This window comes from Haliotis rufescens, unplaced genomic scaffold, assembly GCF_023055435.1.
Source record: "Haliotis rufescens isolate VD_foot unplaced genomic scaffold, xgHalRufe1.0.p SCAF_56, whole genome shotgun sequence".
Lineage (NCBI taxonomy): Eukaryota > Metazoa > Mollusca > Gastropoda > Lepetellida > Haliotidae > Haliotis > Haliotis rufescens.
The window spans coordinates 2,647,672-2,667,053 of record NW_025964290.1 but is presented as its reverse complement, the minus strand read 5'-3'; the positions used below and the strand labels follow the sequence as shown (position 1 = coordinate 2,667,053).

The 19,382-nt window shown below is 43.0% G+C and overlaps 2 protein-coding genes across 5 annotated transcripts in view; one reads left to right on the top strand and one right to left on the bottom strand.

The window, feature by feature from the left end:
- LOC124141702 (CST complex subunit STN1-like) overlaps positions 1–19,382 on the bottom strand; it is a 29,757-nt gene that overhangs the window by 4,474 nt on the left and 5,901 nt on the right. For 3 of the 4 annotated variants that reach the window (XM_046509763.2, XM_046509761.2, XM_046509764.2), the window contains exons 3-7: positions 18,764–18,859; positions 16,038–16,097; positions 13,751–13,921; positions 13,023–13,177; positions 11,827–11,961 (exon numbers count right to left, since the gene is read on the bottom strand). In XM_046509763.2, the coding sequence (XP_046365719.2) occupies positions 11,827–11,961; positions 13,023–13,177; positions 13,751–13,921; positions 16,038–16,097; positions 18,764–18,859 (617 nt within the window). Of the gene's footprint in view, positions 1–11,826; positions 11,962–13,022; positions 13,178–13,750; positions 13,922–14,995; positions 15,563–16,037; positions 16,098–18,763; positions 18,860–19,382 lie in introns of those variants that run through there. The other variant, XM_046509760.2, reaches the window with a different exon arrangement.
- Positions 51–9,096, top strand: LOC124141700 (3 beta-hydroxysteroid dehydrogenase type 7-like). The gene is made up of 6 exons (XM_046509758.2): positions 51–223; positions 1,503–1,615; positions 3,845–4,011; positions 5,626–5,790; positions 7,133–7,348; positions 8,395–9,096. Exons 2-6 carry the CDS (start codon positions 1,512–1,514, stop codon positions 8,946–8,948), a joined length of 1,206 nt encoding a protein of 401 aa, XP_046365714.2. The 5' UTR covers positions 51–223; positions 1,503–1,511; the 3' UTR covers positions 8,949–9,096.

Below are 19,382 nucleotides of genomic sequence, written 5' to 3'. Positions count from 1 at the left end.
GCAGACGTGTGACCAGACTCTCCATAGGGGGCGCTGCAAACACACCTGAGCCCAGCCACCAGGGGGCGCTGGTGAGGATGTTACAGGCCTATTTGTCTGGAGGATTATTGTTGACATTGGTTCACACAAGGATGGCACCTCTTACCGACTGTCTCCAGTAATTCATCCATCGGCTATCGTTAGTTCAACACGTCCACAGAACGATGACATTATCTGTCAACTGGTAAGTTAGTTCTTCTTTATGTTTTAGTCTCAGAATCTTGAAAATAATATGGATTTACTCATTATATTAAGTTATTATCAAGGTATCTTGTGTCATTTTATTTTTTCTAAATGTTTGAGCGTATTTTACTACAAATTCAATGTACAGGGTTTCATAATGTGTTCTTCCATTTCTTCCGGAATGAAAGTTTCATATTATCTGAAAATACTGTACACAGTTTTAACTGAATTTACCTACCGTATGTATTTATACTACCCAAAGTCTCTCATACACACCCTAAATCAATATTATCCGAAAATCCCAAGCAAGTCTACAATACTTTGGCAAGTCTAGGTTTCCTCGATATCCGACCCTGATACTGAACCTGAAGGCAATGTAAAATCAAAAGACAATGTAACAAATTAATAATATCAAAATATTTAAGAAGATGTCAGTCTACACCATACCATAAAGGCAAAATTATACTGATCCTATAAATATATTTAGTCTGTCATGCAGACCATGACACAAATATATCCAGCCCATGCAAGTCTATAACATTTAGCAAGTCTAGATTATTACAGTTTGAAAATAAACAGAGTTCCTTGGCTCTTTTTATTATATTTTACAACCATAATTTAACAACTGTTTTTTTCTTAAAATATTTTCATTTAAGAGACTAGATGTTAGTCTAAAATTTATTTAAAACTGAAAATGGACACTAATTTTCCTGCTGAGGACTATAAGGCACTGTAGCTTGATGAACCACAACAGTTTTATACATAACACAACAATCACCAAACCAGACCAGGTGAGCTTCACGTCCTTCATAGCGGGGTGTAATAGGAAGCCAAATATTCAAATATTTAAAGAAAATTTGCTAGACAGCATTTCAATAAAAGTTTTGAATTATATTTAATAAAAAACCCAAACTGTGGAGAGCCTACGGGGTACATATTCAGCCAGCTAAACAACAGTACACTCAGTGTTCCCATTATAGTGAGTGAGTGAGTGTGCTTTTCCCCCGTATTTAGCAATATTCCAACAATATCACGGCAAGAATTACAATTTGATAAATAAAAACATGATCACTGTACTTTGCCTTTGTGTGTGAAATGGTCTGGAATCGTATGTTGGAATCGTTGGACATTCACTTAGTAAGTACCATTCATTGTCTGATTGTTGTGGAACAGAAATAATGTCCCATTAAAGACATGCACTGCCATACTTTGAGTCAAAACATTTACATTTTACAAAATGACATGCATCCATTACCAGGGCAACTGAATGTGTATTTCAGACTAGTCCAATGTTCTCTGCCCGTCTCCTGAGTTCCCTGATCTGGCGAAGTTCCACGCAGAACAACATCATGACGCAGAACAACATCATGACGCAGAACATCAGCTGTGTGCAGTAAGTTGCCATGGTGACCATACAAGACATTCTCAAACGAGGATTTTGAAAATAGGCGGTGTACTTTAAATAAAAGAAATGCCAGTTGAGCGTAAATATTTCATTCAGGAAACATTTTGTCCTGAAATTAAGTCATATAACTTATAATTAAGGAAGAGAATTTATGGATGTCAACTTCTGTATTATGAGGAACACAATGTTTCGGGGTATATTCTTACTCCTTCATCAGGTGAATGAATGCTATGAGGCAGAGAGCATATATATATGTACACGTAAGGACAACAAAAGTAATAAGATTCTAAAAGGTGGAAACTTAACAAACAGATAATTGGAGTGATGGGCGATTAGCAGTAGACAATGGAAGCCAACACTTTACAGTAAGTAGCGCTGATAGTAAGGACAACTGGAAGTCAGGACTAAATATCACTTATTAGTAATTGGCAATGGACAATGGACAAACGGGAGGGCCGGGGGTAATTAGCACTGATTGGTAAAGGAGTAGAAACAGCATAACATGCCTCATAGCATTCATTCACCTGACGAAGGAGTAAGCATATACTCCGAGACGTTGTGTTCCTCATAATAAAGAAGATGACATCAACAAATTCTCTTCCTTCTGTGTATCTCTTCTAAATTCCTGTCAAAGACTTAATTTATTTATTATTTGAAAACATGTCAACACCAAAAAATCCATCCCGCTCCCCTCTGGACCTCCGTATCCATCCTCCGGGGAAGGTCAGAATACACAATCAACCAGTCTGTCCAGTCTCACCCTTGTACCACCAGCACAGTTGCTGGGGACTTACTTTAGCCTAGCATCCCCACAGAGGATGAAGCTGCTTGTAACTAAATGACCTAGACCCAGGCAGACCGGTCCTTGACTCCAAGACAATCTGTTCTTATACCTAGACCCAGGCAGACCGGTCCTTGACTCCAAGACAATCTGTTCTTATACCTAGACCCAGGCAGACCGGTCCTTGACTCCAAGACAATCTGTTCTTATACCTAGACCCAGGCAGACCGGTCCTTGACTCCAAGACAATCTGTTCTTATACCTAGACCCAGGCAGACCGGTCCTTGACCCCAAGACAATCTGTTCTTATGCCAACTTCCCGAGGCAAGAACGTCCACCAGCCTTTTTATCAAATTCTTGTTTCCACCCTTGCCACATCAAGCCCACTTTCCTGTGCTAAATATGATTGGACTATCGCACATATCATTAGTCCAATCAGAGAATGTTCACAAAATCTACATCAACGACTGGTTCACCTTCGTATGAAAGTGATTTACCGCTGCCTGTTCTTGTTGACACGAATATGTCTTTTTCATCTCTTAAACCCACTACGATTTCGCTCTCTTTTTGTGTCAGGGATGAAATCGCGAATGTTTTTGTTATCTGATCGACTAGGTCATAGCCTATGGCAGTTACCATCTTTGTAAAGCTGATATAACAGCGATCTGATAGGATATCGCGTTTTCATTTCAAGGGGCACAACTTAATGTGATCAACGCGAGGTGGCGCCAGGGTCGAGCCAAGAAAAGTGGCCTTGATGTGGCAGGGGTAGAAACTAGGCTTTGACATTGGCTAGTGGACATGCTTGCCTCGGAAAGATGTTCTTATGCCAACACACACACAAAGTCCCCATGAGGACCCGGAATATGGTGACTGTTTCTCCAGCAATGGTCAAACAACATATCTATAGGTGTAAGAGACAGATGACCATAAAATCATATCAAGAAGTCACAATAAAAATGGAGACCCTTCAGCTTTGGCAAGAGTTGGATCCAGTTTAGGGATTTCAGTCATTCATATTTTAACCTATCACATCACAGTGGACCTCATGAATATGCATAAGTATTCAGAGAGTGGGTGAATTTGGTTTTACGCCGCTTTAAGCAATATTCCAGCAATATCATGGTGGGGGACACCAGAAATGGGCTTCACACATCGTACCCATGTCAGGAATCGAACCTGGGACTTTGGTATGACGAGCAAACGCTTTAACCACATGGCTACCTGACCACCCCAGTATTCAGAGAGATGTGCAAGCATAGCAAGTAACTCCTTAGTATAAACTAGAAAAATATCAGGTTCATTTCATTCAGTTGGATTCCTATTTACCATGTTTACAGGAATAAAAAATTGTTACTCATAAACTTAACAAAATCAAAGATGGCCACTGTGTAGCCATATTGAAGTTTCATGTTGATGCTGCTTTATAATTTCAGGATGTCATCCAATTCTTCCGTCCTGCCTTCTGTGTGTGGCGACATTGTTCTGGTGACAGGGGGTGCTGGTTTCCTTGGCAACCATGTTGTCAGTCTGCTCCAACAGAGGGCGCCACATGTACGTGAGATCAGAGTGCTGGATGTGAAGCCGTACTGTGATAAACTGGGTAAGTTACAGCAGCGAGGGAGGAAAGTATAGGGGTTGACTGTAGTTCCTACCCTGGGTTCTTTTAGCAGAAATATATAGAATGGTCCCGGTAAGTAATCAAGTCTGGTTTGAACACACCATCATGAGCACTGAACACCAGAGCGGGATCCAGGAATTTGATTTGTTTTGTTTATTCAGGAGATAAACATACTGTGTTTTCAATGTAGAGCTACGTTACCTGTAGATTTGACCACACTAAGTTGACTTTGGATCCGAACGCACAGTCACATAAATTTAAATACGCCTACCGACTATGACTGTGGGTGTGGTTGAGGGGGTAGGGCAGGGTGTGGTTGTGGGGGTAGGGATGGATGTGGTTGTGGGGGTAGGGATGGGTGTGGTTGAGGGGGTAAGGATGGGTGTGATTGAGGGGGTAGGGATGGGTGTGATTGAGGGGGTAGGGATGGGTGTGGTTGAGGAGAAGGGGCAGGGTGGGTGTGGTTGGAGGGTAGGGGTGGGTGTGGTTGAGGGGGTAGGGGTGGGTATGGGTGCGGTTGAGGGGGTAGGGGTGGGTGTGGTTGACGGGGTTGGGGTAGGGGTGATTGTGGGTGTGGTTGAGGGGGTAGGGGTAGGGGTTGGTGTGGTTGAGGGGGTAGGGCTGGTTGTGGGTGTGGTTGACGGGGTTGGGGTAGGGGTGGTTGTGGGTGTGGTTGACGGGGTTGGGGTAGGGGTGGTTGTGGGCGTGGTTGACGGGGTTGGGGTAGGGGTGGTTGTGGGTGTGGTTGACGGGGTTGGGGTAGGGGTGGTTGTGGGTGTGGTTGATGGGGTTGGGGTAGAGGTGGTTGTGGGTGTGGTTGAGGGTAAATGTCAGGGTATGATGACACACATTCTGTCAAGTCACAGCCTGACCACCCACTCCCCATGTTAGACGGCTGCTACAACAAACATGGTGTACTGGAGACATATTCTCAAACAGTGTCCCTACAAGGGTCAGTATGAGAGAGATCGACTTCACCGTCTACAAGGGCCAGGATAGGCAGTGTAGGGCACCGAGAGCTCAAACACGTCACCTGAATGTATCTCTGGGGGACCAACAGACTAGGCATCTGCACAAAGTCCATTAAAAGGAACTACAGTGTCAATCTTCTGATATTACAAAATCAAAGATGGCAGCTGTGTGGCCATATTGGATTTTAGATCTTGATATATTGAACAAACTTATCTTGTTTGGGATGTCCTCCAACAGCCTCTTGTGACACTGTTCACATAACAGGCCATGTCTATACCTGGCAGCAACGTTGTCATGACACTGAAGACCTGTGAAGATCCGGGTTAGAATAGGTCTTCAGAAACCCATGCTTGACGTAAAAGGCGACTATGCTTGTCGTAAAAGGCGAATAACGGGATCGGGTGGTCAGGCTTGCTGACTTGGTTGATGCATGTCATCATATCCCAATGTGCAAAGATCGATGCTCGTGATGGCGATCACTAGATAATCTGGTCCAGATCTGATTATTTCCCAACCGCTTTCATATAGCTGGAATATTGCTGGAGTGTGGCGTTAAACAACAAACCAACAAATAAACAAACAAACATGACACTGCAAGGTCATGAGATCATTCAATGTTTCCAGGAACACCGACCACAAAACCAGTCATCTCCACAGTGGGAAGTATCACGGATCTCAACACCGTCCTGGATGCATGCAAGGGAGTTAACTCTGTTATCCACATCGCAGGACTTGTGAGTTTTGGCACTTTCCCCGATGTAAAGGGAATGGAAGAAATCAATGTGGATGGTGAGTGATGACATTGCTAACGTTCATCAACCTTCCAACAATACTTAGCTAAGTGGTCAAAGTGAGGTGAAACTGAGTTTAATGTCGCGTCCAAGATTTTTGCACTTATATAGCGACGTGCATGCATGTGTATGTGTGTGTGTGTGTATGTGTGTGTATGTGTGTGTGTGTGTGTGTGTGTGTGTGTGTGTGTGTGTGTGTGTGTGTGTGTGTGTGTGTGTGTGTGTATGTGTGTGTGTATGTGTGTGTGTGTGTGTGTGTGTGTGTGTGTGTATGTGTGGCTGCTTGTACTAGTCCGGACTGATGCCGATTTATAGTGCTAGCTCAGTGAAATACCATGCCGCAGTTTAACATGAGAATCAGACACAGTATACTGACTCCGAGCCGACCAGTCCTTGTTTTAGCCACTTAATGCCGAGCGCCAGACAGGGTAACAACAAGTACCATCTTTTAAAGTCTATTGGTATGACGCGGCCGGGGATCGAACCCCAGACCTTCAGCTCTCCGAGCGAACGCTCTACAAAATGACCACAGAGGCGGTTGTTAAAGCGTTTGACCACATGGGGACAATGTGTGAAGCCCATTTCTGGTGTTCCCCGCCGGGATGTTGTTAGAATATTGCTTAAAGCGGCGTAAAACAATACTCACTTACTCCCTGACAACAATTTAAGTATAAACTGTGTTCAACAAATGAGTCAAGGTTGAGTGCTAGTTTATAAAATATTCCATTGAATAAATATGTTATTGATCCCCAAGAATCATAGCCAATATGCACTACATTGGATGTTGCTCTGAGGATATGTTTACTGCAAAGTTATTTTTTCAGATGGTTGTTTTATTCCACAGAATTTAATCTTCCAGCTACATCTCAACGGCATGTAGTGGGTGAGTGAATGAATAGGGTTTTATGACGCATTCAGCAATATTCCAGCAATATCACGACAGGGGACATCAGAAATGGGCTTCACACATTGTACCCATGTGGGGAATTGAACTGTGCCTTCGGTGTGACGAGCAAGCACTTTAACTACCCCACCCGACCTCAACAGTATGTGAACAATCAGACTGGGTCAGACAGACCAGTGGTTGATCAGAGTAGGATAACACATCTAGACACAGTATGCTGTGTGGAGTTGTGTCCCTTAGTTGTGCCAGGATCTGCAGAAACATCAGCTACAGGGGATCTTTCCTGCCCCAGAGTGCCCTTGTTGTTTGCTGTTGTTTCTAAAATAAATAAATGAAAATGGTTTCATTTAGCAGGAACCAGGATGTCAAGTGCTCAGTATCTACAACTTGCATCTCTTTGTGCTTTCCTCTCGATCTCTGACCTCCATCATTTCAGGGACTGCTACGGTGATCAAGGCATGTCTTCAGCAGAATGTTGAGCGGCTTCATTTCTGTAGTACTGTAGATGTTGTCATCGGTTACGATGACATCATAGACGGGGACGAAGACTCAACACGTCGGCCAGAGAGGTTCCTGTTTCCCGGGTACCCTGAGACCAAGTATAAGGCGGAGACCCTGGTGTTGGCATCCAACGGCCAGTACTCGGAGAATGGTAGGAATGATAGGGTCGACCAAGTATAAGGAGGAGACCCTTGTGTTGGCATCCAACAGCCAGTACTCGGAGAATGGTAGGAATGATAGGGTCGTCCAAGTATAAGGTGGAGACCCTTGTGTTGGCATTCAACGGCCAGTACTCGGAGAACGGTAGGAATGATAGGGTCGACCAAGTATAAGGTGGAGACCCTTGTGTTGGCATCCAACGGCCAATACTCGGAGAACGGTAGGAATGATAGGGTCGACCAAGTATAAGGCGGAGACCCTTGTGTTGGCATCCAACGGCCAGTACTCGGAGAATGGTAGGAATGATAGGGTCGACCAAGTATAAGGCGGAGACCCTTGTGTTGGCATCCAATGGCCAGTACTCGGAGAATGGTAGGAATGATAGGGTCGACCAAGTATAAGGCGGAGACCCTTGTGTTGGCATCCAATGGCCAGTACTCGGAGAATGGTAGGAATGATAGGGTCGACCAAGTATAAGGCGGAGACCCTTGTGTTGGCATCCCATGGCCAGTACTCGGAGAATGGTAGGAGTGATAGGGTCTCGGTATAGACAGCAGTCTCGGTACAGACAGCAGTCTCAGCAGTCATATGATAGCATAGACTTACAAAGTCTTCACATTGTAGACCTGTGAAGATCCGGGGTAGAATAGGTTTTCAGCAACCCATGCTTGCCGTAAGAGTTGACTAACGGGATCGGGTGGTCAGACTCGCCGACAAACAAAACAAACTTTTAATTGTAGAACAGCACGAAGTCTGTAATCTGTACTGGAAAACACCCTTCATTTTCTGGTGGGTTGGGTGAGGGATGAGATTTTTCAAGTTATTTTTCTTAAACTCTGAGGAAAAATGATATTTCCAGTAATGCTGGAACAATTTATTATTAAATAACAGCCCCTCCCCAACCCCAAGAAAATAAAATGGTTGATTAAATTAATTATTAATTGGTTACAAAATAAAGCTGTATATTTTTTGATAATCATATCATAGGAATTTTGAATAACATAAAGGGCATATAATATTTCAACCTTTTCTTACAAGGAAACAAGTTGAGGACGCTTGCACTAAGGGCCAATGTCATGTACGGTGAAGGAGACCCCTACTACATCACAGCCGGTCTACGAAGCGCCAAATCGTCTGGTGGTTCACTGATGCGAGTCGGCAACGGACGAGCTCTCTTTCAACAAGCGTACGCTGGAAATACAGCATGGGCCTTCCTGTGTGCTGACATAGCACTCAAGTATGACCCGATGGTTGGAGGTCAACCATACTTTGTGCCAGACAATACCCCACTCCTCAACACCTTCCACTTCCTCTCCCCTTACCTTGCATGTCGTGGGTTCACGCTGTCCAAGATTTATCTCCCTTATTCCCTAGTGTATGGGTGCATGTGCTTTGTGGAGATGATCCTGCGGTGGTTGTCTCCCTTGAAGAGAATCAACATGTCAACCCCAGCTTGCAGCGTTCGGTATATCAACATGAACCTGTATTTCAGCAGCAAGAGAGCACGGCAGCTGCTGGGCTATGATCCTATATTTTCACCAGCGGAGGCTGAGGCCAGGTCCATCCCATATTACAAGAACCTTGAACTGTAAGCATGGTAACCATGTTGCTTCATGGAACAGGGAAGTCATAAATTGCTCACGTTTTTTCCGGACTCACAATATTGTTTGTTTGTTGTTTAACGCCACACTTAGCAATAGTCCAGCTATATGATGGCAGTCTGTAAATAAATTTAGTCTGGACCAGACATTGCAGTGATTGACATCATGAGCATCGATCTATGCAACTGAGATACTATGACATGCATCAACCAAGTCAGCGAGCCTGACCACCCGATCCCGTTAGTCGCCTCTTACAGCAACATGGGTTGCTGAGGACCTATTCTAACCCGGATCTTCACAGGTCACTCACAATATTGATCAGATTTAGGAAAAAAGAAGACATTTTCACTTTTCCAAAGGTTAATTTTAACACATATGGCACTTCTGATAAGAAACAAAGTTCACTGCACCATCATTTCATTGCAAATATTCACCTTGAAAGTTACTATATGTCAGCACTGATTAAAGGGTGTGTGTAATTTACCTTAAATACCAGACAGACATATTATATGATCTTTGAACATATGTGACTAAACATTCCAACCATGGATAGTTGTAGAGATATGATATTAAACACTGTCGATGATAATGTTGCTTTACATCACATCAATTCAACTGTGATTCTCCCAGTTGCACCAAGGTGTGCGTGCGTACGTGCGTGCCTGCGTTTTATATGCATACAAAACATTTCTTCATTCAAAAAATTTTTACCTGATGGGGTAAAGTAAACATATAACAACACTGTGACTGACATCTAGTGATACATTTTCATCAAAATAACAATTACCGCGAAAAGACAAATAAAACGCTGCAGCCACGCTTGGAGTGAGTATGTTTGTCTTCAGCAAATATCCAGTACATGATGATGTCTGATATATCACTGATATATGTAAGTTGTGGTGAAATGGGGCTTAACGTTGGGTTTTATTGGTAATGTTAACTGTGTTAAAACATCTCACAAATTCATAAATACCTACATTACAAAATATCATCAGTAGATCACAAATTCCCCCGGCCCCTACAACAGCAAAAGGCACCACTTCAGCCCCTGGCTGCTACATGTACAAAGTTTGGATGAAAAATCTTTGACGGTTTTAAGTTATGCTCTGGAAATGAAATATGGACAGACAGTTGGACGAGCAGATGACGGACAGGCAGATGGAAGGACGGACAGACAGACGAGAAGACCCCGTTATATGCTGGGGGCATGTAATATCACGGCGTGTCAGCTTAATCATGTTAGACCGAAGTGATGCAGGTCTCACACGTTGACCAATTTGGTGAAACCCACAAGCAGCGAGTATCGCGCTGACAAACCTTGAAACATAATCTGGGCGAACCAGGATTTAAAACCCATGATCATAGAATCCTGGTGTGTCCAAGGGACGCAACTCTTTACAGAGGATCGTGGTACCTTAGACGACTGGGTCACCCATGCCCCCTTATATAAAAGATCACCTTGATCAAATTTAAACCATTTCCACGGGTAAACAAGATATATAACATCATTAACAAGCCACTGGATAGATTTCGTTGTTTGTTTGTTGTTTAACGCCACACTCAGCAATATTCCAGCTATGTGAACGTGGTCTGAAAATCTGAACCAAACAATCCATTGATTGACACCTTGAGCATCGATCCACATAAATGGGATACGGTGAAATGCATGAACCAAGTCAGGAAGCCTGACAACCCGATCCCGTCAGTCCCTTCTCATGACAACCTGGGTTGCTGAAGACCTAATCTACCCCTGATCTTCACAGGGACTGGACTAGTGGTAGAGTGACTCCTTGCTCTGGTTGATAACCCTTTAGTAATCATCCACCATTTTGACCAACTAATCCCCATTTGGCTGCAATGTGCAACATTCCAAGGTATACCACAGATGCCTGTGAAGTCTTGTGTGGACAAGGCAAACGAGTGGTCGACAGCATGAGCAACAATCCGGGGTGTCATGTTCGGGTAGGGCACACATTGTAACCATCTAATCCTCACAGTCTAACTACAAGTGTATTGACCGATACATTTCTCTCAAAACACATGCATATGTGTATCATATAATCTGTCATGTACAGAGAGATGGCAAAACATCTAGACATATTCTTCTACAGCTACTTTTGGACAACAAAAGTTACTGTTGTGACGTGAGTGAGTGAGTGAGTGAGTGAGGTTTTTTTTGTTTTACACCGCTTTTAGCAATATTCCAGCAATATCACGGCAGGGGACACCAGAAATGGGCTTCACACATTGTACCCATGTCGGGATTCGAACCCTGGTCTTCGGCGTGACGAGGGAACGCTTTTTACCACTAGGCTACCCGACCGCCCGTTGTGACGTGAGGCCGGCAGGGACCACGCAGTAGGGGACTGCATCAGTAATCTAACCTGACTGTAAGGGAGGACTATAACATTACCTGGTACAGAGCTAATCTAACAACGCTAGAAATTCATGCTAGCCTGCTAGCCAAAGTCTACTAAATTGTGCTGAGGACAAGTAAGAATCCAATGATATTAGACCTCTATAACTTATATGGGCCATAATTCTCAACCAGTTCTCAATGCTTCAGTTTTGCCCCAAATTGGAGCTGAATAAAATTGACAGAAACTGGAAAGATAGTTAACATTTTGTCTTGTTCAAGCAGGACTTGCTCCAACCTCTGACCCCGCCGTGATATTGCTGGAATATTGCTAAAAGCGGCGTAAAAACAAACTCACTCACTCACTCACTCCAACCTCTGAGGACTAGTGAAATACGGTGTACTCTACTCTTTTGGATTAGTGTTAAAACAAATAAACAAACAACAACTTTCTAAGGCTGATCCAGACAACCTGATCTGATACCAACAGTTACGTCATCGGATTCTACTCACTAGCGACTGCTGCTGAGCAAGAATGGCTGTGACGGTTGCTAGGCGACACATCTGGCTGGCAGTAAATTCTCTCACAGAGGGCGCTGTCCGAAGGTGTTCACTTACTGCCACACCCACTTCCTGGAGGATCCGTTTCTGAAACCATCAAGTAGGAGTGAGTTTGATCCCGCTTTGGACAAAAATAAGTTTATAAAATATTGGTAATTTTTGTTGCTTAGACCTAAACGTAGTAAGTCAGTGTTCCCACTTACTGGTCTATTTTAAGTGCAAGGAAATAAATTTCGCTTTGTTTCGAGGTTAAACATTTATTTGCAGTGACTTAGAAATGAATTAAAGTGAAATATTCAAAAAGAAAATTGTGATCGAAGTTTGAGTGAAAGACATGTAGATCAAAATAAGCTACTTCAGAAATGACATCACTGAATTTGTCAGCCATGAAATAACACTGCATTGAAATTGATGGGGAAAGAAGGAAACCAGGTAAATTATACAATTTATATTTGTTCAAAGTTGGGACTGCCAAAAGTTGGGTGGGACTGGTAATGTTTAAAATTGCCAGTCCATTGGGATTGACAGTATCAGAAGCCAGTGGGTACACTGAATAAGTGTTGGCAGCGAGCAATCCGTTCCTCAACCAAGTCAAAGAGACTACATGTGATCTATTATGTCACCCCAGAAGACGAAAAAACAACAACATGGTTCTCAAAAGGATAATTCCATTGGACATTTGTGTCAGTTTAGGTTTTGTGTTCTCTTTTTCTCCCCTTTCCCCATATTTACCCCCTCCCCTATATTCAACCCTCCCCGCTTATTTTGCCCCCCTCCCCCTATATCCACCCCCTCCCCTATATTGACCCTTCTCCAAATATTCACCACTCCCCAATTTTACCCCCCCTTATATTCACCCCCTCCCCCTATATTCACCCCTCCCCAATAGTGACCCCCTCCCCCTTTATTGACCTTTCCCCAAATATTCACCCCTCCCCAAATTTTACCCCACCCCCTATATTGACCCTTCCCCAAATATTCACCCCTCCCCCCTTATATTGACCCCTCCCCAATAATGACCCCCCCATTATTTTGACCCCCTCACCCTATACTCACCCCTCCCCCAATATTCACACACACACACACACACACACACACACACACACACACACACACACACCATATTCACCCTCCCCTCATCGCCTTACACAGCTCTTCACTCCGGTCGTGTCCTCCTCCCGTGCCATGTCGAGGTCTGCCCTCACTCTGTGCGGCAACTCGAAGGGTTTGTCATAACACATCTTGTACAACTTGGGCAGCTCCACCATACGCACAATCTCTGCTGCAGGGTTATCTACCTTGGCTGGAACCGAAAAAAACAGTTTACTGGCGTGTATTATTACATCACAGTGTGTCAGCTAATGTGGGGGAACAGACCAAAGAGATACACGTTATGGACGTTTATCGCTTCACGTATAAATCCCACGTTTGGTGTTGACAAACCTAGAAACATAATCAGGCCGAAACCAGGATTGGAAACTACAATCCTACTCTACACAGTGTATTGAATCAACCCATGGTCCCTTCAATGGAACAATGCTGGATCGTACTGATGTTGTTACCCAGTGAATATCTGGGTTAGAATAGGTCTTTAGCAACCCATGCTTGTCATAACAGGCGCCTGTGCTTGCCGTAAGAGGCGACTAACAGGATCCGGTGGTCAGGCTCGCTGACTTAATTGATGCATGTCATTGTATCCCAATTGCGTAGATTGATGCATGATCACTGGATTGTCTGGTCCAAACTCGACGTCATATAGCTGGAATATTGCTGAGTGCGATGTTAAGCAACAAACAAGCAAACAAAAACTGATATGGTTAATAAACGATATAGACTGTGTACATGATATTGAAATGGATATCTGTTCAAACATTACCATGATATAATGCTGTGATTTCATTGACCTCTCTGAAGACCTTGACCTTGCCCTTTATATGCACAAGGTCACCATGAGAGTAGCCTGAAGTGGCCTGCTTTTCCTCATCCTGGATGTCACAAACCTTCTTCTGCAGAGACACCGGCAACGTGGAGTACATAGTCTCATCACCTTGACAACACAGAACATACCTCTCACATCACCTTGACAACACAGAACACACTATCTCATCAACTTGACAACACAGAACATACTATCACATCACCTTGACAACACAGATCATACCATCTCATCACCTTGACAACACAGAATATATCATCTCATCACCTTGACAACACAGGACCTGTCACATCACCTTGACAACACAGAGCATACCTCTCACATCACCTTGACAACACAGAATATACTTATCTCATCACCTTGACAACACAGAACATACTCGTCTCATCACTTTGACAACACAAAACATACCATCTCATCACCTTGACAACACTGAAAATACTTAACTCATCGCCTTGACAACACAGAACATACCTCTCTCATTACCTTGACAACACAGAACATACCTCTTATCACCTTGACAACACAGAACATACCTCTCATCACCTTGACAACACAGAACATACCATCTCATCACCTTAACAACACAGAACATACCTCTCACATCACCTTGACAACACAGAACATACCTCTCATCACCTTGACAACACAGAACATACCTCTCATCACCTTGACAACACAGAACATACCATCTCATCACCTTAACAACACAGAACATACCTCTCACATCACCTTGACAACACAGAACATACTTATCTCATCACCTTGACAACACAGAACATACTTGTCTCATCACTTTGACACACAAAACATACCATCTCATCACCTTGACAACACAGAAAATACTTAACTCATCACCTTGACAACACAGAACATACCTCTCACATCACCTTGACAACACCGAACATACCATCTCATCACCTTGACAATGCAGAACATACCTCTCACATCACCTTGACAACACAGAGCATACTATCTCATCACCTTGACAACACAGAACATACCATCTCACCACCTTGACAACACAGAATATACCATCTCATCACCTTGACAACACAGGACCTCTCTCATTACCTTGACAACACAGAACATACCTCTCATCACCTTGACAACACAGAACATACCTCTCATCACCTTGACAACACAGAACATACCATCTCATCACCTTAACAACACAGAACATACCTCTCACGTCCATCACTCTAATGTCATCATCAGGCCATGCTAGAAATAATTTCTGTTGTAAATTTGCTTCCAGTGTTTTGTGTGTCTCTCTGATTGTATCAATGGTTGCAAAATCGTCAAGTAAACTGACTCTACATTGAAAACACAGTATGATTATCTCAGTAGTTCCATGACAAAATAAACCAGAATATTCTTTGGTGTTAGACATTATATTGAGTGAGCGGCTTGAATTGAGTCCAGTGTTTTGCGTGGGCCATTGATCTGATTTAAGGAAACACTGATAACCGCATATAATCAAAGTATGGAACCGTAAATGCATTAACTAGACTTTCACAAGTCTCTAAGGAAACGATTATTAGTTTAAATCACAATTCCTAGATAGAAAAACAATAAGAACAAGTTATCCCTATAAAAGACCAAGATTTTCCTATTATAAGCCTAGAATAACTATACATCCATGGACTTATCATTCAGGGGTCTTGGAGTAACGACAGTCCATGAGTGAGTGAGTATGATTATACGCCGCTTTAGCAATATTCCAGCAATATCATGGCGGGGGGCACCACAAATGGGCTCCACACATTGTACCCATATCAGGAATTGAATCCGGGTCTTCGGCGTGACGAGCTAACTCTTTAACCACTAGGCTACCCAACCGCCCCCAGAACAAAGTAACCATGTAGAATGTGTATTGTTTCAGATATGTTACATACAGTATTGCAACACTACAATGTATTGTTACACTGCTACTTGAGGGTCAGACACCTGGCGGTCTGTCTTCCCCTAATCCCTCTTGTCTCCACCTAGTCTCTACTGTGTCCCCTTAATCCCTCTTGTCTCCACCTAGTCCCTCCTGTGTCCCCCTAATCCCCCTGTCTCCACCTAGTCCCTCCTGTGTCCCCTTAATCCCTGTCTCCGGCTAGTCCCTCCTGTGTCCCCTTAATCCCTGTCTCCACCTAGTCCCTCCTGTCTCCCCCTAATCCCCCTGTCTCCCCCTAGTCCCTCCTGTGTCCCCCTAATCACCCCAGTCTCCCCTTCTTACCACTGTGTCCACGGTCAGGCTTCCAGCAACAGCAGGAAATCACTCCGGTTCCATCATCAACTGAAACATGGAGACCTCCCTGTAACCACAATCAACTGAAACATGGAGGCCTCCCTGTAACCACCATCAACTGAAACAAGGAGACCTCCCTGTTACCATCATCAACTGAAACATGGAGACCTCCCTGTAACCATCATCAGCTGAAACATGGAGACCTTCCTGTAACCATCAACAACTGAAACATGGAGACCTTCCTGTAACCATCATCAACTGAAACATGGAGACCTTCCTGTAACCATCAACAACTGAAACATGGAGACCTTCCTGTAACCATCAACAACTGAAACATGGAGACCTTCCTGTAACCATCAACAACTGAAACATGGAGACCTTCCTGTAGCCACCATCAACTGAAACATGGAGACCTCCCTGTAACCATCAACAACTGAAACATGGAGACCTCCCTCTTACCATCAACTGAAACATGGAGACCTCCCTGTAACCATCAACAACTGAAAGATGGAGACCTTCCTGTAACCATCAACTGAAACATGGAGACCTCCCTCTTATCATCAACTGAAACATGGAGACCTCCCTGTAACCATCAACAACTGAAAGATGGAGACCTTCCTGTAGCCATCATCAAATGAAACATGGAGACCTCCCTGTAGCCACCATCAACTGAAACATGGAGACCTTCCTCTAACCATCAACTGAAACATGGAGACCTCCCTGTAACCACCATCAACTGAAACATGGAGACCTTCCTGTAACCACCATCAACTGAAACATGGAGACCTCCCTCTTACCATCAACTGAAACATGGAGACCTCCCTGTAACCATCAACAACTGAAAGATGGAGACCTTCCTGTAGCCATCATCAAATGAAACATGGAGACCTCCCTGTAGCCACCATCAACTGAAACATGGAGACCTCCCTGTAGCCACCATCAACTGAAACATGGAGACCTTCATGTAACCACCATCATCTGAAACAAGGAGACCTCCCTGTAACCATCAACTGAAACATGGAGACCTCCCTCTTACCATCAACTGAAACATGGAGACCTCCCTGTAACCATCAACAACTGAAAGATGGAGACTTTCCTGTAACCATCATCAAATGAAACAAGGTGACCTCCCTGTTAGCATCAAATGTTGGTTCTTTGAAGCAAGTCATCTGTTCGACAGCCTGTCAGTGAAATAAGTTTTCTTCCACTGACTTCTACTACTTTTGTTCATTGTTGTTTAACGCCACACTCAGCAATATTCCAGCTATAAGACGTTGGTCTTTTAATATTGGAGTCTGGACCAGACAATCCAGTGATTGTTATGAAGAGATCGATCCACGCAATTGGGATACAATGACATGCATCAACCAAGTCAGCGAGCCTGACCATTTGATCCCGTTAGTCGCCTTTTACGACAAGCATAGTCGCCTTTTACGGCAAGAATGGGTTGCTCAAGACCTATTCTACCCCGAACCTTCACTGTTCTATAAACACATTTGGCCATGATTATCATCTAAATTTGGCCATGATAATGTCTAAATTATAAATGATGAATATTTTCAAACAGTTAGCTTTTTGACCAAACTGTCATGGGTCTCAACATGTAAAACAACCAATAAACCTGATTTATCATATAATGGGTAGGTTTCTTGGCAGGATAAAGCCAACGGATAAAAACGATATCCGTTGGGGTCATATGCGGATAGAGATGCAAATATCAAAGGTCAAGTAGGGACTACTTTCAGTGTTTATAAACAAACATGGCTTCGCCCTCGTCATTCAGCGATCAAGTCAAAATTAACCATCGGGAATCTGGATAAACTACAGGGATAATTGCTATCATTATCAAAAGAACAGTCTAATATACTGAAAATCAGTGTTTAACTGTGAAGTAGCTAAGGCATTTTATAAGTTTTGGCAACTTTGGAGATATAAATTTCTAAACAATTTTGCGAGGGCACGAGGCCTAGCCAAGCGGGATCAGTAGCCATATCTGTGCTTGTAGACCTCTGCAGCTTGAGACCTTCTGCACAAATTAAAATAGTTGGATTTGGCTGAAATATGTTTGAATTGTTACCTTGTTTCGTTTTGTCGCTGTGTGTACATCTGACTACACTTCTGAACGTTATGACAGGACAGACGGACTGTCAACAATGTCTGACCGTGGCCATGACGTCTCATAGACTAGGGTTAGAGTAGCTTCCCTTTGACAAAGGGCAGTTACTCTAGCGGACCGACCGATGGATTGTCGTGAAAGGCAATTAAAAACAATTGTTGTTTTGCGTATATGTTACTTCGCCACTGTATAAGAAACAGATTTCAGTTGGAACTATATTGGCTACTGTCACTCTCCGACTGACACATCACTTACCCTGTGACGTAATAAATATTAATGCGTGCATTCCTGGAAAACTCGCAATGTTTCGGTAATGTTTATGAGAGAGGGAAAGCGATTTTGAAGCACAGAATTAAAGAATGACATTATATGATAAAGAGGTTATCATGCTTGTGTGTTTGGGGATGGTAAATATCCTGTATTAGGAATAAACACTATGTATTTAGCTCGACAAGGCTCGCTTAATACAATGTTTATTCCTAATGCAGGATATTTACCATCCCCAAACACACTCGCGTGATAACCTCTATAAACCTGTTAAATGTGATTAAACAAAACTTCTAAAATCCCATCCGGAAACAGTGCAGCAAATGCTTACTTGCATAAATAAAGCACCTGTCCCTCTCGTCCACGTGGACCACCACACCGAGGACGTCCACCTTGTGTATCGGGTGATTCTTGTAGGCAAACGCTTCTGAAAGAGGTGAAACATTGTTAATAGTGTAGTCAGGCTTAAATTTTAAAAAGAAATTAATAAGTTTTTACAAAAACACATAAATCTCATAACGCTGTGCATACTTTTTCTTGTGTTTTCCATCTCCAGCCCGCTCTGAATTTTCTTTCAGACATCAATTAATAAAAAGTTTTCTTGTCTCAATTTTCCATGCCGCTATGTAAATTTATTTCCTGATGTGATAAAAAAAAATGCTCCCACAATTACACACTCATAAACAGGCCAGGTCAGCTTGAGCTGTCTTCAGCAATATTTATCAGATCAGATTCGTTACTGAAGCAAAGCGACTAGATCTATGTCAAAAATATATTTAAAGACTATTATTAAGTGTTATAAACTTTATAATTTCATCAAATAAGTTACTCAATTTGTGAAAGAAAAAAAATGTATTTTTTTATTTGTATTTATTTTTTTCGCCCACCACTCTCTTGCTTGTTGAGGTTAGAGTTGAGAAACACATTAAAAAGATATGGTTGGCCAAAAC

Excerpts from the sequence above, each read along its gene's own strand:
- LOC124141700 (XM_046509758.2), top strand. The coding sequence starts at position 1,512 with ATGTTCTCTGCCCGTCTCCTGAGTTCCCTGATCTGGCGAAGTTCCACG. Across the intron at positions 4,012-5,625 it reads GCCGTACTGTGATAAACTGG|GAACACCGACCACAAAACCA; the intron begins GTAAGTTACAGC and ends CAATGTTTCCAG. Across the intron at positions 5,791-7,132 it reads GGAAGAAATCAATGTGGATG|GGACTGCTACGGTGATCAAG; the intron begins GTGAGTGATGAC and ends CCATCATTTCAG.